Here is a 19,801-nt window from a genome sequence, read left to right as displayed (position 1 = left end):
TCTCGCGCGGCACCAACCGTGACAGTCATGTGATAAGACAACCAACGTGCCTTTTTTTTTTTTGTGAAGCACTTGAACGCAGCGCCGCCGCCTCGTCGTCTCGCGATAGACACCATCAGGCCACGGAGCTAACGCTGAGCAACATGGCGGAAGGTATGAGATAGATTTTTCTTTTTTTTTTTTTTAAAGACTATTAGATAAACTCTTTTCAACCCTGCTGGCTGTTATCACACGCCTGTCGAGCAGGGTTAACCGAAGCCTGTGTTGTTTTGTGACGACAGCTTTGTGTGCGGTTTTAACGAGGAGGGTAGAAGAAGAAGAAGAAGCAGCGCGGCTCTCTTGTCACACACCTCCCAGACTCGTTAGCTGTCGAGGATGTTTGCTAGCAGAATTTTACAGCTGCGAAATGTGTCTGCTTCAGACAGCGGTCGCTTTTTTTTTTTTTTTTAAACCAACTGACTGCTTCTCTGTCGTGTATTTTGAAACCGTGCGGGCAAGTCGTAGAATCTGTAAGCGTTGTTGACATCGGTTCACTAAATGTCAGCGTCATGCCTCTCATCAGTGTGCCCAGCCTTATATTTATTATCATCATCATCATCGCATTGACCGTTAACGATCCTCCCAACTGTCTCCGCTTGCTTCATGTAAAGACTTGTTTCGCACAGTCCCGCGACTCAAGCAGGCAGGTATAGGAGGAGTGAAGTGGGATCTCCTGTCAGGTATCATCTGCACCTCCACCGCCATGGTCAAGGGCACCACCTGGATCTGGATTAGACATCAGAGGTTTCCCTTTAAGTCGATCAGATTACCGACAGTGAATCCAGACAGTAAACCACCTGTTATAAGGACCTGCACGGCTGAAAGCAATCTCTGGAAATACCACTATGACTTATTTAATGGTTTGGGGGGGCAAGACAGAATGCATATCAGTGTGAAAGTTTTGCTGAGATCACAACTAGTTTTAGTGCGTTAAATTGTTCAAAGTCTGCAAATCATAAGACTATCATCACATGTCTTTTTGCAGAGCGTTTCTGTTTGGGATGTTTGCATGTAAGCTTGTGTTTTGGTTGCAAAATAATGCAGGTTGCATTACCAATATCAATTGGCGTGAATGCTTCTTCATTTTAGAAGTGGCTGGTCAGTTTATTCCAAATCTGCTGCTCCAGCAAACCACCCTTCCTGTGCTCAGCTGGTCAGGTCAGGTGGTTTTCAGCGACATCCCCCCCTTTTTCTCTGTTCCTCATGACCAGCAGCTCAGCCACCAACGGTTTACAAGGGAGGACAAAGTAACGTGCCACCTCAGCATTCTTTCTTCACTAAAACTTTACTGCTTTAAAGGAAGGAAATGGGCCTCCGTTAAAATATGTGTTGAAACACGAAGACCTCTGGACAGTGTGTTTTTATTAAGTCCAACAGGGAAACCCATGACCAAAAGTCAGAAGTAAAAGTATTATTCATAACTTTAGATTTAAACTAGCCTGCAGCCTTTGAGGGCTTCTTCTTTTCACTTACGCCATCACTGTCTGAATAAACGGTCGTATATTTGTAGAATTGACTAGATAAAAAATAAACTTGCCATATTAATTGCTCAGTACGTTGGGCTGTTTACTTTAGATTTGTCTTGGAAAAGTGCTTCGATTAGTTAATTCTGTACTGTGTGCACAAAATGAGATCAGTCTATAATCCACTGTGTCAGACTCATTTTAAATCAGGGACCACATACAGTCCAATGTCCTCTTGAGTGTTAAAATAGTGCCATAATAACCTTTATATTTAAACTTTAATTATTTTCTTTGTTGTGTTGCAGAGTATACGTGATGCAAATGTCTATATTTTCACAAAACAATCAATTACGTCCGAGAATGACTACAATCTCAACATAACGCCAATTTTAATGAAACCTAACCCAAAAAACTTCTCCTATCGCTGTTGCGTCATGCATGTTTTTGCTGTCTTTCATGGCAGCGTCACCGAATGTCTCAGTGTTGTCTTACGTCCACGACCCGACCAGATTACGGTCCTTGCAGACCTTTTTTTTTTTTTTTTTTGGCCCATTGGCTTTGTGTTTGGCACCCCTGGTCTAACGTGCGTTCTGTGTTTGGTCTTGTGTGGGACAGAGGAGGTGGCCAAGCTGCAGAAGCACCTGGCCCTGCTCAGGCAGGAGTACGTGAAGATGCAGCAGAAGTTGGCCGACACGGAGCGGCGCTGTGCCGTGCTCGCCGCTCAGGCCCCCGGTCAGGGCTCGTCCAGCCCCGTGGCAGGAGACACCTTCATTAGCCGCCTGTTGGACATCGTTGCCGACCTTTACCAACAGGAACAGTACAGGTGAGTGAGAGGATGACAGCGGGAAGTAAAACATTGAGTTTGAAAATCCAACACTCCTGTAAATACAGATCAAGTCCAGATTGTTTTGTTAGTTGAATAATACATTTTGGTGAAAACTTCAAGCAGAATTTTCAAAAGACTAAATTGTAGTTCACACTTTTTTTTTTTTTAAAGTATGAACATTGGAACAACATCCACCTTCACACAAAGTTTGTGTTTTGACATCATTCTGGCACGTCTTACTAATTGTGATGGTTACTTGTTATTTGGACTTAAAAAGCTCAGAAATTGCTTTAAAAATATTATTCGGGATGTCCCCATTCTGTAAGTTATTGTGTTGTCCCTCCTAACTTTTGCTTTAAATGAATGTAAAACTAAATGATTGATCAAATAAGTCACTGTTCTTTATGTTTATTACCTGACTTACCCCTGAAGCTCTATATCATCGGGGTCAATAGCTTTTACATTTTTTTGGACTCGAGCAGTGGTTTCAAGTTGTAGGAAAATAAAAAGGATACATTTTTTTTGTAGCCTTTTGTTTTTCTGGTTTCTTGGTTTCTCATTGATAAATGTTTGGTCTTTGCAGTGATCTGAAGGTGAAAGTTGCCGGGGAGCAGTTCTGTGCCCATAAGTTTGTGCTGGCCGCGCGCAGCGAGGTCTGGAGTCTGACCAACCTGGCCTCCACCTCGGAACTGGACCTAACTGGTGAGCGTACCCACATGTGTGTGTCGCCAATAACAAATCACTCTGGAGATCCAACTTCTGTCATTCAACTTACCTTTGGGTTAATAGTTGATGACTGAGAATATTTACTTTGGAGAAGTTTATGTTGCCTCTCAAAGTCCAGTTTTCAGTCGTGTTGCAGTCACTTGATCACAATTACATATTCAAGAGGGTTTCATGTCATATGTGAGCACATGACTACACGAAGAAATATTTTTTTAAGAAAATGTACACTCATTGAGAATGAGGACTTTTAGAATCAGATGTGATGCAGTCAAGTTTTGCCCCAAATTCAGCCTGTCCCCCAGACTACAGTGATGGATTTAAATCAGGGGATGTTGAGGTTGTAATTCATTGAGCTGTACAGTAGCTTACATCTTGGTTATTCTATTAACCTAAGAGGGAGTGGCTGTTTTCAGAAGACCGCATTGCTTTTGTTTTTGTAAACCAAAAACCTGCTTTCTTTATCTATTATTTGTCTTTAATGCTTAATTGATCTCCATGTAAATAAGCCCGTCAAACCCTGATTGGTTCTCAGATTGCAAACCTGAGGTTGCCGTGGCGATGCTGCGCTGGGCCTACACCGACGACTTGGAACTGAGCGAAGACGACGCCTTTCTCATTGACCTGATGAAGCTGGCGAACCGCTTCCAGCTGCAGCTGCTCAGAGAGAGGTCGGTGCAAAGCCGACAACGTTCTCGAGTGAAAAGGCAGCACTTGTTGTTCTGTCCTCTACACGAGGCCTGACTGGCTCTGCATCTCTTCCTCTGCTGTGACAGGTGTGAAAAGGGCGTCATGTCCTCAGTGAATGTCAGGAACTGCATCCGCTTCTACCAAACAGCCGAGGAGCTAAACGCCACCACCCTTATGAATTACTGTGGGGAGATTATCGCCAGTCACTGGGTGAGTACCTTGAGGCGTTGTCTGTACACGTCCCGTGAGACAACCGAGGGGGCGTGCATGTCTGGGGTGGGTAAACGGCATGGGAAATGTCATTATCTCCCATAACTTGCAGGTTTCATCACATCCGAAGGATCTAAACACGTCTCTCTTTTTCGAATGCTCCGGCTATTTTAAATCTTATTACCTCTGTGTCCCTGAGTATCATTTTGTCATTTATACACCTGCAGCAATCATCAAGGTTATACTTTTGCTATGAAGAATGAGTCGCCAAATATATTCATCTATTTTAATGTCCTTGAACAAAACCGAGAGGTTCTCGCAGTTATTGCTATATTAAATTACTTTTCAGTGTTTTCTCTTCAGCAAGTGTTTGGCATCTGTTGACTTTATTATGATGTTTGACAGTGATGCTGTTCATTTCCTTGAATGTTTTTCTGCCAGGATGATTTACGGAAAGAAGATTTCAGCACCATGAGTGCCCAGCTTTTGTACAAGATGATCAAATCGAAAACAGAGTTTCCTCTCCACAAAGCCATCAAAGTTGAGCGAGAAGACGTCGTCTTTTTGTATCTCATCGAGATGGACTCGCAGGTCAGTTTGCCATCTTAATAAATGCTTCTTGTGGTGTGATTGGGAAAACAATGGCAGGAATGACTAGTTTGAATCGTTTTATCTTTACAGTTACCGGCCAAGCTGAACGAACTAGACAACAATGGTGACCTGGCACTCGACCTCGCTCTCTCCCGCAAATTGGAAAGCATTGCCACCACTCTGGTGAACAACAAAGCTGATGTGGACATGGTGGATCAGAGTGGCTGGAGCCTCCTCCATAAAGCCATCCAAAGAGGTGAAGGGGGAAAGTTGTCGCTCTGCTTTTTGTCAACATGCTTGCGTCCTCATTAATCCACCATGTTATCACAAACCCATAGTTGTAGTGCTACTTTCTAAACCTGAACAACATCTCATCTTTCTCTCCTTCCCTCAGGCGATGAGTTTGCCTCCATCTTCCTGATCCGCCACTCGGCTCAGGTCAACGCCGCCACCGTGGGGGCGGTGGAAACCCCACTTCACCTGGTTTGCTCTTTCAGTCCCAAGAAGCACTCTGCCGAGGTGATGGGCGGCATGGCACGGATCGCCGAGGCTCTGCTCAAGACGGGCGCCAACCCCAACATGCAGAACAGCAGGGGCAGGTCGGTCACGTTCAGTTGTAGCGCCACCTTGCTGCATGTGACGGCACTTCAGTAATTGTTTTTTTTTTTGTATTTTGTTTTCAGAACTCCGCTGCATGAAGCTGTGGCGTCGGGGAATGAGCCAGTGTTCAACCAGCTGCTACAGTGCAAACAGTGAGTTCCATTTTTCTCTCAAATTTTAAGGCCTCGTTTTATTTATATCATTTATATAGCATTTTATATTGAAATTCACACACCAGTAGGCACTGTAGTCATGCAAGGTGCTGTTAGGGTCCCTTCTCCGAGTGGCCCCACGTGACAACATCATCGGTTTCAGTGTTTCTGCCATTTCCATGTAAACATGAAACTTTCTTAAAACAAAAAAGAAATGCACCGTCACTATACGTCATATAAGTGGGACATTAAACTACACAATTAAGTCTAATTATTTCTTGTGAGTTGACATGATAGACACAGTTCCGAAAGTCCAAAATTTACTTGAATATAGTCATTTAAGAGATAATTTTGCATGTGACCTCTTGTTAGGCTGGATCTGGAGCTCAAAGACCATGAAGGCAGCACAGCTCTGTGGCTTGCACTGCAGTATATCACCCTGTCCTCGGACCCCTCGGTAAACCCGTTTGAGGAGGACGCACCGGTAGTGAACGGCACATCGTTTGACGAGAACAGTTTCGCAGCTCAGCTCATCCAGAGAGGAAGCAACCCCGACGCCCCCGACACTTCCACAGGTGCTTTTCAACAATCTCTCACTGCAGCGCTGCTCTGATTGTACCGTGTCTCCTCTGTTTAGGACATTTTCTTGATTGTGTCACTTTGCTTTGTGCCTCGTAGAAAACTGCCTCATGCAGAGAGCAGCCCGCTCAGGCAACGAGGCAGCTGCTCTGTTCCTCACCACTCATGGTGCAAAGGTCAACCATGTTAACAAATGGGTGAGTAGGGATCGATGCGTCAGGAACATGAATGAGAAAATTATTTTGAATCAAGCAAGTCTCTAGTTTTTAATTTAGCAGGACTAGATGGGGAAATGAGTCACTTCATCCTGTGTCTGTATGTATTGCTCATGATTTATTTATTTATTTTTATGTGTCCGTCTCTTCCTTTCAGGGTGAGAGTCCACTTCACACAGCTTGTCGCAGCGGCCTCGCCAGCCTGACAGCTGAGCTACTCCAGCAAGGAGCTAATCCCAACCTGCAGACCCAGAAGACTCTGCCTGATGACACCATTGATGTGGCCCTGCAGACCCCGCTTCACATGGCCATTGCTCACAACCACCCAGATGTGGTTTCAGTCATTCTGGAGCAAAAAGGTCAGCCTGTGTTGTAATTCACTGTAAAAAGAGTTTAAGTCTCCCGAATATCCTGAGAATGACGCTTTCTTTGATGTGTTTATTTTAGCCAATGCACTTCATGCTACCAACAACTTCCAGATCATTCCAGACTTCAGTCTTAAAGACTCCATGGACCAGACAGTCTTGGGCTTGGCCCTCTGGACAGGTACACACCGTTACACCAAGACAGGAAGAAAGTGTGTTATGTGCTTCTTGTTTTGTATATAGAGTGACTTCTTTGTGCAATCTTTCCCTGTCAGGTATGCACACCATAGCAGCTCAGCTGCTGGGCTCAGGGGCTTCCATCAATGACACTATGTCCAATGGACAAACTCTGCTTCACATGGCTATCCAGAGACAGGACAGCAAGAGTGCCCTTTTCCTTCTCGAGCATCAAGCAGACATCAATGTTAGGTATTACCAGCACCTATACATGGCAATTAATATTTTCCAATAAAACACATTATTGAGTCTCTTTGATCTAAATTGCACACGAAATTCTCATCTCCCAGGACCCAGGAGGGACAAACGGCACTACAGTTGGCCATCAGTAACCAGCTGCCACTGGTGGTGGATGCCATTTGCACAAGAGGAGCTGATATGTCTGTGGTGGACGATAAAGGAGACCCTCCATTATGGCTGGCTCTTGAGAATGGCCTGGAGGATATTGCATCCACATTGGTATAGTGTAGAGATCCTTAAAATCTGTGTGATGTTATAACCTATAACAATTATGTGAATAAACAGTGAACTGAAGATATTAAGCAGCTTAAAAGAGTTTGTAATTGAATGACAAGCCAGAGCAATGCCAGAGACGGCACACACATTTCCGTAAACAAAACAATTACCTGTCTTTTTAACTTTTGAAAACCTCTTTTGTCCCTCTTTTGTAGGTGCGTCATGGTTGTGATGCGACTTGTTGGAACATTGGGCCGTCCGGCTGCCAGCAGACCCTCCTGCACAGAGCTGTCGATGAGAACAATGAAGTGTGTGCGTGTTTCCTCATCCGCAGGTATTTCCGCACTCGGTACCAGCTGTGGTATTTCAAGTACTGACTGCTGGCTTGCCTCACTGTTAACCTGGCTACAGCTAGTTGTGGTAAACGCACACTTCTTTGTGTTTTGTGTAGTGGGTGTGAGGTGAACAGTCCCAGACGCCCCGGGCCAAATGGGGAAGGAGACGAAGAAGCCCGAGATGGGCAAACACCCCTCCACCTGGCAAGCAGCTGGGGGCTGGAAGAGGTGGTGCAGTGCCTTCTAGAGTTTGGAGCTAATGTTAATGCACAGGTCTGTCCGATTAGAGTTTTCTAATTACTTGTATGTCTCTATTTCTGCCTGTAACATAAACAACCTGGTGAAAGAAGAGTTCTAAATGTGACATTTCAATATAGGGTGGATTTAAACGGTCTTGTGTCTTCATTTCTGTCAGGATGCGGAAGGCAGAGCTCCTATCCATGCTGCCATTAGCAGCCAGCACAACGTCATCATACAGCTCCTCATTTCTCACCCAGACATTCGTCTCAACCTCCGTGACCGTCAAGGAATGACTCCGTTTGCCTGTGCTATGACACACAAAAACAATAAAGCAGCGGAGGCTATCCTCAAGAGGGAGCCAGGTGCTGCCGAACAGGTAACACACACACACACACCAGTTTGTGTCTGCAATATTAAAAAAGAGTAAAGCATTCACGTCTCCTGATCTCTCACCCTCGTTTCTGTATAGGTGGATAACAAGGGGCGTAATTTCCTCCACTTGGCCGTGCAAAATTCCGACATCGAAAGTGTCTTGTTCCTCATCAGCGTCCAAGCCAACGTGAACTCCAGAGTGCAGGACGCAGCCAAGCTCACCCCTCTCCACCTGGCCGTCCAGGCCGGGTCTGAGATCATCGTCCGCAACTTGGTAGAACCCTGTTCTCCCTCTACATCAGCGTTCAAATGTTACTGAGGGACTGCTGCCACTGACGGTTTCCATTTGGCATTTTTCTGCTTCCAGTTGCTCGCCGGAGCCAAAGTAAATGAGCTGACTAAACACAGACAGACAGCGCTACATTTGGCTGCTCAACAGGACCTGGCCACAATTTGCTCAGTGTTGCTGGAGAACGGAGTTGATTTTGCTGCTGAAGATGAGAATGGCAACAATGGTATTTTTTTTTTTTCTTTTTGTGTATAATCGTTCTTCTAAATAAGTAATGAGTGATATTATATCATGAGTCTGCTGGTTCAGATTTTTAAATGGAAGTTGTTTCTTTTGCAGCATCATTACATAAGTAGTGATTTGTTTAATGATAGTAGGCAGTCTTCACAAGTTTGATAAAAACATATTGAACATGATTCTGGTTTCTAAAAATGCATCATCAGCAGTGGATGTTGGAGGAAACCTGTTACCCTGCAGTGTTTGATCCTGTCTAACCCGGAGACAACCTTCTGAACAAAATAACATGAGATATTTACAGAGGGGGTAACTACACAGCCAAAGGCTATATTGCTGTGTGTGCATGCAGGAGAAGGCTTATAGTTTGTCTCTTTGGAGTAAAATCACCAGAGAAAGTAGAGATCGCATCACTCCTTCGTATTTGTGGTTAATGCTGTGTTGTCTCGTCTCCAGCTTTGCATCTGGCCGTGATGCAGGGTCGCCTTAACAATGTCAGAGCCCTTCTCACAGAGTCCAACATCGATGCCGAGGCATTTAATCTCAGGTATTCCGAGTCTGTTTTAAAACTCTCACTTTGCTCAGCATTGTCGCAGCAACATAAACGGACACATCTGAGATGTTTGACCATTGAGATGTCTGTATATCAAAAGATGCATAACATGAAGGGTTAATCACATCGTTTTTGGATGGATCACTTTGTTATGGCCTCACCTTGATTAAGTTTTAAAAAGCATATAAACACTCGCATTGAAGTGAACTCGGCGTTTCAAGTCGTACTCAAAATCTTCACATCAGGTCTAAACGGTCAGGTGTTTGGGATTCAACTTCTCTCTGAACACTGTGCCGTCCGACCTCTCCTGGCCTCGTGGAGTGTTGAATCTGAAACCTTGACACAACACAGCAAAGCAGGAGTAAACAAATCAAACCAGTGTGGCTGGTTGGGATTCAGAAGTAATTGGAGTAGAGAGCGTTCAGCAGTGCAGAAACATGACGTTTGTATGTCACTTGTACCTGTAAACTACAAGTCCTGTATTTTGTGATTTTTCTTTTTCTTTCTTCTCTTCCCCTGACTGTTGACTTCTCTCTCTGCTTAGGGGTCAGTCACCGATGCATGTGCTCGGTCATTATGGGAAAGAGAATGCTGCCGCCATTTTCGAGCTGTTCCTGGAGTGTATGCCTGAATATCCTCTGGACAAACCAGACAACGAAGGAAACACGGGTTGGTAACCAAACGATTTCTGCATAAAGAGCACAATAATGTCACTGGCATTGTTTTGATGGAACCGCGTCGCCTTTGTTTTCTGACAGTTTTGCTCCTGGCCTACATGAAAGGAAATGCGAACCTGTGCCGTGCCATTGTGAGGGCAGGGGCTCGACTGGGCGTCAATAATAATCAGGGCATTAACATTTTCAACTACCAAGTTGCAACCAAACAGCTGCTTTTTCGCCTTTTAGGTACATTTTTCTCCTGGTATCCGTCTGTCTGGTGTTCATGACACGTTTAGGCTGTGCTTCCGCTTGTAGTGTTGTCTCAATTACACAAAGTGTGTGAGAGAGCTTCTAACATGAGTCAAGGAGCAGGAATTCTTCCTCCACACACGATTTATGCTGCTCGAAAACAGCATTTATTACCATGTTACACCCCGTTTGGTTTATGTAGATTTCTTAGAGCTTTGGTTTCTTCACACTCGGGACTTGTGACCATGAAAAAGATTAAATGGGAACCAGTTGGAATTTATTTGGGAGCAGAACAAATCAAGCAGTCACATCAGTTTATTTAAATACAACCAGACCTGTCAAGTGGGAGCACACTCTTAACAATACAGCCATATATTGGGTAATACGTTAGGATATATTTGACCTTCAGATTAAAACAATTTTTTTCCCCCATGTGTGTAGATATGTTGTCCAAAGAGCCCCCTTGGTGTGATGGATCTAACTGCTATGAATGTGCCGCCAAGTTTGGTGTTACAACACGGAAACATCACTGGTCAGTAATGCAGCGTTTTATACTCTGAATAAACATCGCCGTCACTGATGTTTTTCCTGCTTTTCTGTGACGGTTGAACTGATTCTGTCCCTCCGTCCATTCCAGCCGCCACTGTGGGCGCCTGTTGTGCCACAAGTGCTCTATAAAGGAGATTCCCATCATCAAGTTCGATTTGAACAAGCCGGTGAGGGTGTGCGACATCTGCTTTGACGTACTAACTCTGGGCGGCGTGTCGTAATGCTTCGGCCGGGATGCGTTCCACCCTCTGGCTGTGACCACACGAGGCTCAACTCGGCACCAGAAGAAGAGAAATCCGTAGCAGGACGTACTAACAAGAGATTTCCCAATTATGGACCATGATCTTTATACTATTCCAGTCCGTGAACAACTATAAATGTTCTAGATGGACAGTTCAGACAGAAAGTGAAAAAAATTTTTTTTTTCTATTTGTTTCTGTTTCAATCAAAGCATCTTGAAATGGATCTAAACGGCTCCCCAGCTCGGTGATGGCTGGACTTCATACGCTTTCATGCTCAGTAACGTTTGTGATGATTAGCTCCAATTATCACAAGCGGGTAGCCCTCGTACGCCGACATTTCAATCCTGTGAGACGCTCACCTTTTGGAAGGGGCTTTCCTTTTCTCTGTTGGGATATATCAACATCAGCAGGATTCACACTAACCCGCCCAAAGAAAACGCTACAGAATCTTTTGTTTGGCTCATTTCAAAAAGGTTGAGGCTGCTGTCAACAGTATTAAACTGGAAAATTACACTAGATCACAAGATCTACAAGGACTGAATAATCTACATGTTCTTTAATCATTTATGATGTTCAATATTTTCTAGATGAAATTGTGCAGGTGAAAAGGATTAAAAGGGAAAACTTTTTTTTTTTGAAAAGCTTTACTTAAAAGAGAAAAAAAAAAGTCAGCGTGAGAGCCGCCACTGTAACTGTGACACCATATGAATTGACAGGTGAGCGATGACTCTCGTCCCTGCAGCTGTTAAGTTGTATCGTGTGTAGGCATCGGCCAAATGAAGTGGAAGTGCTTGGTTCTGACTGGCAAGATTGATGACTTCAAAGAAGGAACATCAAAGTAGTCCCTAAAACAAAAAATGGATTTGGAAAAAAATAAATAAAATAAATGCCCATTTTGCCTATGCATGTCATTTAATTTGTAGCCTTTATACATCCTGCTTATCATTGTTGAATCAGCCACCAAGCGATTACATTCCATGTCCGACATACAGAGGTCGCCTCATATCAAAGTCCTCCACGCTGTTGCCTCATGTCAAGTTGTCTTGACCAATCACATCTACCGTTTCTTGATTTCTAAAGCCGAACAGGTGCACTTTATCAAGATCACATGACATTTCTGATCATGGTTTGGGGGGGGGGGGGGGGATATGTGGAGTCAGTGGAGCGATGGCCAGGTTGTGAGGCCTCTTAAAGTATTGTTAAATTGTACAGATAAATGTGTGATATTTTTGACCACTACAACTGTTTTGTACTTTAATGCAGTTTGTGCTTGTCATTGTGACAAACCTAAATCTTGCCTCTGTTAATCTTTTATGCACATTGTTTAATCTTTTATGCACATTGTATTGTATCTGTATGCTCAGATATCTAGCCCGTCTCTTCCTGGTGTATTCTTTTAGAGAAAGGGAGGACAACTTTACATAAAGGTCATCAAAATCCAATGCACAGAGTTGTCTCTTTTCTGCTTCTTTATTATTAACAAAAAAAACGTGTTTTCCTGAGTTTAGTGCTAGGAGCAGACTGGTTTAAGGCCTAGTGGCTACTAGTCCCTCACAAAGCATGAGTTGGCATGTGGAGAGCAGCCGTCGTATCTCTGCAGGTTGGGGTCTTCCTCTGCCTCATACGGGTCTTCAACACAGACGCAGCGAACGCCGTGTGAGCGTGCAGAGAAGCGCTTCCGTGGAACACCAGTCCAGTCTCTTGCTACCCCGCCACTGCAGGAGAAAAACCAAATGCGCCTGAACGTGAAGAGCTGATTTCCTCCGCTAATGTGGTCGTGTGCTACAGGTCGGCAGGGCATTTACAACATTGCAACGACCTGCCAAGTACATTTGTTAATATTTAATCTGGTTTGAATTATTGCCACACCTCTTGGTGGAGCACCAGACTCGCCCTCCCTTGGTGGAGCTCCATTCTGAGTTGCAGGCTGGGTAACGCATCTTATCTGCCTCGGCCCGGGCCTTGATCCGCTGACCCTCCGCTCGGGACGCTTCCACTCGCAGCAGTGCCTCTGTGGGACGCCCACGCTCGTTGTAAAAGCGACCTATCACCACACCTGAAACTCAAACGTCAGCTTATTTTAATTATGATGAGAATGATATAATGTAAAGCACTCAAGTCGGCAGTCATTAAAAAAAAAGATGGCACATCAGTCATTGGCAGTTGCTATTTGAAATGCTGCTCGGGCTCGACAGCACGCTTTCATGTGAAGCCAGTTTAGGACAAATATAAGGTTCACTGACTAAGCTCTGAAAATATCCACACCTCAGCTTATCCTCTGTGCACCGGGACAATATTGGCATGACGTTCAGTCAGCAGGATCAGCCAGCTGTGTGGAGTCATAAAACTGGCCGTGTCTTTTCATCAGCAAAAAAAACCCCCAAAGACATCAAGATTTTTTTAAGTATAGTGAAATTCTCAAACACATAATACATAAAACTGACCTTCTAGATTTTAAATTCTCAATGTGGACAAATGAAAGAAAGCAGACATTGACAACAAGGAGGGAAAAGTGGAACTTGATGCATGGTGTGCAGGATGCTGTGAAATTCCGTTTTGGAGACAGGTGCATGTGTTAAAGCAGTGACGTACCCACAGCTTGGTACTCCCTCTGATAGAAGGCCAGCCAGTCATACAGGGCCACCACCTGCACCGGGGAAAGGCTGGAGACGTCGTCTGTCAATCCACTCTCTGAGAAGTCTCCAGTGATGAAAGAGCATGAGGCATCCCTACCTGGAAGTGTGCATATATTATGAAGGTTAAAATAAGAATAATAATAACATGAATGATAATAATAGCTGTCCAAATGATCACACTTATTTTCATGAATGCTGGATGTAGCTCATTAATACAGTATATTTAAAGACTTTTTTTTATTCAGGAGAGCTTTTGGTTGATGGATTTTCCACTTTTTTTTATGTATTTTATCTGAAAATATTCTTATCATGTTTTACTGCTCCCATTTTATATACATCACTTTGTGATATTTTTTTGTGTGTGAAATAAATCTTTATAAATAAACTTGACTTCCTTACTATATGACTAACTCTTAAAGGACCTTATAAGACATATTGTTCTTGTTTCAATTATTAATTCATTCCAGGCATGAAAGACAATACAAACACACACAATCGAGTTACACTAAAATGAATACATGTATAAATACATATTTTTAAATGTACTTACTCCTACCCCTTTTCAGACATGTTGAACTCGACCTATGCGTTATATGTGTATATGCAAGTATGTATTTCTGGATGGGAGGGTACATATTTATTACTTATTTATTTTGTGTATATGTATTTTTTTTATTTTCGCTTTGAAATTCCCAATGAATTAATAATAATAAAAGTAGATAATATATTCAGATGAGTGGAAATAGATTGTGTTTATACTGTATATTTAAGCGTGTGCTTGACTATGTTCTTCGAGCCAAAAAATTATAATAATACTATTAACCATCACCTGCCATAAAGTGGTAAGCACCCCCGGGTCCATAGTGCTTGTGTCCTTTGTTTACATCAAAGACTTGGCCCAGCAGCGCCAGGAACAGACCCCTGCTGCCATCCTGCCCGTCGTACAGGGACAATTCCCGCTTGCTCATGAGCCGCACGGGGGCCCCCGGGGTCGATCCATCCCCAAATATCCCGGACCAGTCCCGGGGTATGAACAGCAGAGCCAGAAAGGCGGACAAAAGCGCGACCAGAGCCCAGCTGATCATGCTGTTTGGTTCTCCATGTGTTTACGTCCCATCACATCGTTTTCGCCCCTCTGGTTCCTCGTGCGTTTAGATTGATTCCTCCTGATTGAAAGTGTTTTTGTTTTTGTTTTGTTTTTTGTTTTTTCTAACCTCCTACTAAATCCATCCTGATAGAGATTTTCTTTTGCAGTTTTCTTTTTTGGTCACATCCCATTCTTTACTCCAAAAACAGCGCAGGTGCTTCCGTTAACAAGGCCGCCACTGCGCGTGCGCGGCGCTGAGGGCGTCGGGACGGCGCTGACGTTACGGCACGTCAATGCGGTAGTAGTGAGCGGCGGAGTTGTCGGTCGGTGATCGTTGGAGCGGTCTGTGTACCGACCGGTCCGCCCGTTTTCGAAACTGACCCCCAGCGGGCCGCACGGATCTCCGGGGGCGACCTAGGTCGGCGAAACTGCCATGGGGAACGCGGAGAGCGGCTGCGGCGGAGCCAGCGTCGACGGCGAGGACATGGAGGCGGAGAGTCCCGGCTTCGCGGAAGACAGTCCGGCCTCTGCGGCCACTGGCGGCGGTGTCGGAGGCGGCGGAGGCTCCGGTTCTGGCAGAAGCGGAAGAGGCTCCAATAACGTGGCCGTGGCCGCCGGCGGACCCCCGAGCCCCGGGGTGCTCCTGGAGCAGGTCAAGCTGAGGGAAGCGGCGGCGCGCATCGGCGACTCCGGGGTCGCGATTCACGAGTCGGTGCTGGCCGGGAACGAAGGCGTCCTGATGCGGTGGCTGGAGGACCGGCTGAACCGCGGAGAGGAGTCCGTCAATGTGGAGCAGTTCTGCGAGATGCTGGAGAGCAGGGACGCCCCGAGGAACGAGTGTGAAGAGGTATACAACACACGCACACGCACACGCACACTTGTGATTTTCTTTCCCCCTACCCCAAATCAAGGTTTTTCCTTTCCAAAGTCGCAAATAAATCTGTTGCTCATGTGGATTCGTTTGGTTTTTCCTCTATTAAAAGCACCTAGAAATGACTGTGTTGTATTTGGTGCTCTATAAATAAAGTGGAATTGATAAAAAAAACAAAAAAACACTTTTCCTGTTTGTCACTGGACTGGCACACCCATTCTAAATGAGTAATTAGTGCCATGATAGTGAGCCAGAGAGAGAGAGAAGCAGGAGTATCCTCATATAATCTGGAGGGTGTGGAGTGACCCTTTGACCCGTGCTTCAATCTAGCTGTGTGTTCAGCATTTGTTTGTTCAATGAAATGGCTGTCGATGAATGGGTTTACTACTGTGCTGTAGTCTACACAAATACTGAATGCAACATGAGCCACTACCAAAATCCCACAAGCGTAAATTAAAATGGTAGATCCAGTGGTTGATCACGTCTCCCCTCTCAGGCCTTTGGACAATTTGATGCCGAGGGCGATGGCGTGGTGGACGTAGAGAGCATGCTGGTCACTCTGAAGAACTCCAATGGAGCGAACCTCCAGGGAGAGCTGAGTCATGTCATCAGACAGCTTCAGGCATGTTCCCTGACCCCAGGTATGATGGTCTGACTTGTTTACCTGAGTGAGTGAAAGTTAATTTGTGTACACCGAAGATGATCCCGGGTATCACTGTGTAATTTGTTCTTTTACCCCCCCCCCCCCCCCCCCCCCCCCCCAAACAGGTTTTGTTGACATTTTCTCCAAGACCAAAGATCGATTAGGAGCACATGCCTCTAAGATCCTCAAGTTCTTAAACAGGAATCGTATTCCCAGCAGTTCCATCCCTTTCCCTATTTTAGAGGGCTACAATAGTATTTGTACCATGAGGTCCAGTGTGGTCCAGGACTTCTTGGAATTCCTTTTACAGAAAGAGAAGGGTGAGCATCAGCGCTAAATAAGTGTCTTTAAGTTTAAATATTGAACCTGTTCAGTCTATATTGAGGAGCGTTTCAGCGTGTTTCACATGTCCTGATCTGAGTCGACTCTCTTTCAGATTTAGATATTCAATACAGAGCGGAGCTGGACCGTGATCCAGACGTCGACAAAGTCAAGGTGGTCACACAGTGCTACACCACGATTGAGGCTTCGTCCAACGTTGCCGACGTTTACAAGATGACAAATGGTGAAACTACATCTTTCTGGCAGTCGGACGGCAGTGCTCGCTCGCACTGGATAAGGCACGTTCGGATTTGTATACGTCTGAGCCTTGAAAGCCTAATGTTTCTGGCCCTCGTGAACTTTTAAGGTTGAAACTCTTCTTTCTCCTGCGTGCAGACTGAAAATGAAGCCAGACGTGGTGCTGAGACGTCTGGCCATCGCCGTGGCTTCCAACGACCACAGCTACATGCCTCAGCTGGTGTCGGTCGCTGTGGGGAAAAATCGCCATTCCCTGCAGGAGATCAGTGACATCCGCATCCCCAGCACCGTCACCGGCTACGTAGTTCTTCTGGAGAATGCCAACATCACACACCCTTGTGAGTCACCGGCTGTCAGTTTGTCTGCTTTGTTAAAGTGTTTATTTGTCTTGACTTTGTGCGCCGGGCGCTGTAGCTTCCAGAGGAAACCGTCTCTTGTCATCTGTCTGGTGGAGACGAAATAGGGAGTCAGACACAGAGGAGCATCGCTGGGTGCACAGATAGCGGAGTGCTTGAGTCGCATGCCAGTTTGCTGGAATATATAGGAATAAATGATCAGGTACAGAGACTAGCAGTTTTTTTCGCTGTGTCATCTGGCTTGGATTTTTACAAAGGTTTCAGTGGAATCACCCGTCCTCCTTAGTTGACATTGATTAACCACGGAGAAACAGTTTTTCCTTTCCACAGTTTCCCGTGCCTGCTCATATGGAATTGTTTGGGGTTTTTTTTGTATAAGTGCCTTGAAATGACTGTTGTATTTGGCACTTGGTGAATAAAGTTGAATTGAATTGAATCAGAACAAGGCTGGAGCTCATGAGTCAACTTTTGCAAAGGATCATAACACATGAATGAGACTGAAGTCTGTTGTGAATCAAGTGGACAGCATAGCTGTGAGCAACTTTAATGAAATACACATAGATTTTTATATATAAAAGGTTGGAATACTTCTTTTTTTTTCATTCATCCTCTTCAGACAGTTGCAGTTTTTCCACCCTGTTATTTGTAAATCACATTGTACTTTGTGGCTTCAAATAATTTCCCTGCTTTTAAGCTTCTTCTGGTTCCTCACAGAAGAGAACTTTTGTACCTGTGTCTCCCATAATCAACATCTTTAATGGCCTTTGAAGGGGTTGAGGCGTTTTGACGTGATGTTTTCCGTCAGCCGGCTCACTGCTTTATCTCATTTCCGAATCTCAGACATCCAGATCAACATTAAGCGGTGCCTGAGCGACGGCTGCGACACACGTATTCACGGCTTGAAGGCGCTGGGATATCAGATTACCAAGAGTAAAGAGGTGTCCGTTTCGGATGCTTCAGCCATCTGGTACCTGTCTCTCCTCACATCCTTGGTCACAACATCCATGGAAACGAACCCCGCGCTGGCCAGCACCGTCCTCCAGAGTACACAGTAAGACACCGAGAAGTTGATCACAATTCATGAAAATGCATACCCCAGTGTAATTATTTGTACAGCGTTGTATGTTACAAGGCCTGTTTGCTTGGTTCTCTTCCTAGGAAAGCCTTACAGCACATGCCGCCTCTGTCCCTGACCCCAGCCTCCGCAGAGTTCCCCAAGTTCTTCTCCTTGAACATCCTGGAGGAGGTGGACGGATTTCTCCTCAGGATAGCAGAGTGAGGACCTGCCAGGGGCTTACATCAGTACTCTCATGCCATATTGTCACTCTGAGCTCATGATGCTGTCATCACTGTAGTGAACTCGGGCTGCGATCGAAGTGATTCAGTGTTAACTTGACTTTGGGTTTTTGTTTTTTTTTTGTTCCCATTTGAAAAAAAAAGGTTTGACAAAGAAGACAGTTTGGCTACAATACAGTAGTTTGTTCATGTGTACATTTAGGCGACCATTGTCTAAAGTTTTGCTAAAGTAAATGAGAGCCTTCAATAGTGTGTAAACTAACTGCTTCTTTAGAGAGATTTTTTTATGCTAGTTTTATATGTAGCCAGACATTAAAAAAAAGAATAAAAAAAATCTCTAAAGAAGCCGTTATTAATATAAATTAGGAAAGTGACAAACTCTTAAGAACACAATTTAACTCAAACTTACACGTGATCTTTTGCTCCTGTGCAGCTGCTGCGTGAGTCCCGATGCCGAACTGACCCTGCTGGCCTTCGCCCTGGCCCGGGGCAGCGTGGCGAAAGTCCTCCAGGCCCTGTCCTGCATCAGTGATCATCTGGAAACCAAGTACAAGGCCTCGCCGCTCATCGCCTCCATGGCCTCCGTGCGGCTGCGGCTGCTCTATCGCAACGGTAACATCGGCAATATGCCTCCACTCTCGTTCTCGTCGACATTTGAAACCGAAGCCTTTGGAAGAGAAAGTGCATGTGAGTGCTTGTGAGGAGAGGATGCATTAGTGGACAATGCAGTGGAAAGTTGCTCCTTCTGTTGCAGTGCAGCACGTTAATGCAGTGGTAGCCCCCCCCCCCCCCCGCTATGTAAGAATGAAATTGCATTATGATGGACAATGATGAAATAACTGATGATTGAAATGACTTCCAGGGAAGCCTCTCCAGCTGCATCTGCAGGCCTGCGACGTGAAGAGTAAAGAGGAGAAATCGGGACCAGAGAACATGCTCATGGATTCTTCCACCGGCGACGGTACAACTGAGCTCTCATTCACACCTCAAGCTTTAGTTCAGGTACGCGACGAGCGGGTTGCAGTGAGCATATTTTCTTCCTCTTCAGGTTTCCTCACAGAAAGCGGCAGGAAGAAAGCCAGCGTGATCCTGTCCACAGAAGACCAGAGCAACTTCCAGGTCACTCAGATGAACATTAAAGTAAGGCTCTTCATTGTTTTACTATTACAGTCAGAAATCTGAACAATCAGACGGTGATAGAAGTCCCTTGTTTTTAACTCTCTCCCTCAAGGTGCGAAAAGGAGCCATTGGAGCAAAGTGTGGCTTGGTGTTTGCCTACAAAGACGAAGACCCGTTTGATGCAGAGAAGCATTTTAAGCGGTTCAAGAAGTTTGACGCGTGGGACTACAAGGACTACAAAGATTTCGTCCAAGACCAGTAAGACTGAGTTTTTAACCGCTTTAGAGACATTTCTTCTTCCTGATACTCCTTTACAGTATTAATAAAAGAAGACAACAGTGTTTGA

At 45.0% G+C, this 19,801-nt stretch overlaps 3 protein-coding genes across 4 annotated transcripts in view; 2 read left to right on the top strand and 1 right to left on the bottom strand.

Moving 5' to 3' along the window:
* Positions 1–26: 26 nt before the first annotated feature.
* ankfy1 (ankyrin repeat and FYVE domain containing 1) lies at positions 27–12,294 on the top strand. 2 transcript variants are annotated; one of them, XM_080508376.1, is made up of 26 exons: positions 27–153; positions 2,118–2,325; positions 2,912–3,030; positions 3,587–3,722; positions 3,828–3,951; positions 4,393–4,542; positions 4,633–4,798; positions 4,937–5,141; positions 5,226–5,294; positions 5,667–5,869; positions 5,973–6,070; positions 6,246–6,447; positions 6,536–6,634; positions 6,729–6,882; positions 6,981–7,149; positions 7,362–7,480; positions 7,598–7,754; positions 7,897–8,097; positions 8,191–8,367; positions 8,461–8,608; positions 9,073–9,163; positions 9,714–9,838; positions 9,928–10,074; positions 10,519–10,609; positions 10,715–10,793; positions 11,078–12,294. In XM_080508376.1, exons 1-26 carry the CDS (start codon positions 144–146, stop codon positions 11,114–11,116), a joined length of 3,486 nt encoding a protein of 1,161 aa, XP_080364502.1. In that variant the 5' UTR covers positions 27–143; the 3' UTR covers positions 11,117–12,294. The 2 variants fall into 2 exon arrangements, with proteins under 2 accessions (XP_080364502.1, XP_080364501.1); XM_080508375.1 differs by having other exon boundaries at positions 10,715–12,294.
* Positions 12,295–12,411: 117 nt separating this feature from the next.
* Positions 12,412–14,696, bottom strand: cyb5d2 (cytochrome b5 domain containing 2; the record flags this gene model as incomplete). The annotated part of the gene is made up of 4 exons (XM_080509048.1): positions 14,334–14,696; positions 13,461–13,601; positions 12,738–12,924; positions 12,412–12,583 (listed from the first exon to the last, which is right to left on the bottom strand). Exons 1-4 carry the CDS (start codon positions 14,587–14,589, stop codon positions 12,412–12,414), a joined length of 756 nt encoding a protein of 251 aa, XP_080365174.1. The 5' UTR covers positions 14,590–14,696.
* A 237-nt stretch (positions 14,697–14,933) lies between these two features.
* zzef1 (zinc finger, ZZ-type with EF hand domain 1) overlaps positions 14,934–19,801 on the top strand; it is a 29,942-nt gene continuing 25,074 nt past the window's right edge. The window contains exons 1-11 of the mRNA XM_080509108.1: positions 14,934–15,438; positions 15,959–16,103; positions 16,231–16,425; positions 16,542–16,725; positions 16,823–17,022; positions 17,881–18,091; positions 18,199–18,315; positions 18,770–18,948; positions 19,199–19,297; positions 19,385–19,476; positions 19,568–19,713. Coding sequence (XP_080365234.1) covers positions 15,025–15,438; positions 15,959–16,103; positions 16,231–16,425; positions 16,542–16,725; positions 16,823–17,022; positions 17,881–18,091; positions 18,199–18,315; positions 18,770–18,948; positions 19,199–19,297; positions 19,385–19,476; positions 19,568–19,713 — 1,982 coding nt within the window. The 5' untranslated portion in view covers positions 14,934–15,024. The remainder of the gene's footprint in view (positions 15,439–15,958; positions 16,104–16,230; positions 16,426–16,541; positions 16,726–16,822; positions 17,023–17,880; positions 18,092–18,198; positions 18,316–18,769; positions 18,949–19,198; positions 19,298–19,384; positions 19,477–19,567; positions 19,714–19,801) is intronic.

Source organism: Blennius ocellaris, assembly GCF_963422515.1.
Source record: "Blennius ocellaris genome assembly, chromosome: 14".
Taxonomy (NCBI): Eukaryota; Metazoa; Chordata; class Actinopteri; order Blenniiformes; family Blenniidae; genus Blennius; species Blennius ocellaris.
This window is presented reverse-complemented; position numbering and strand designations above follow the sequence as displayed.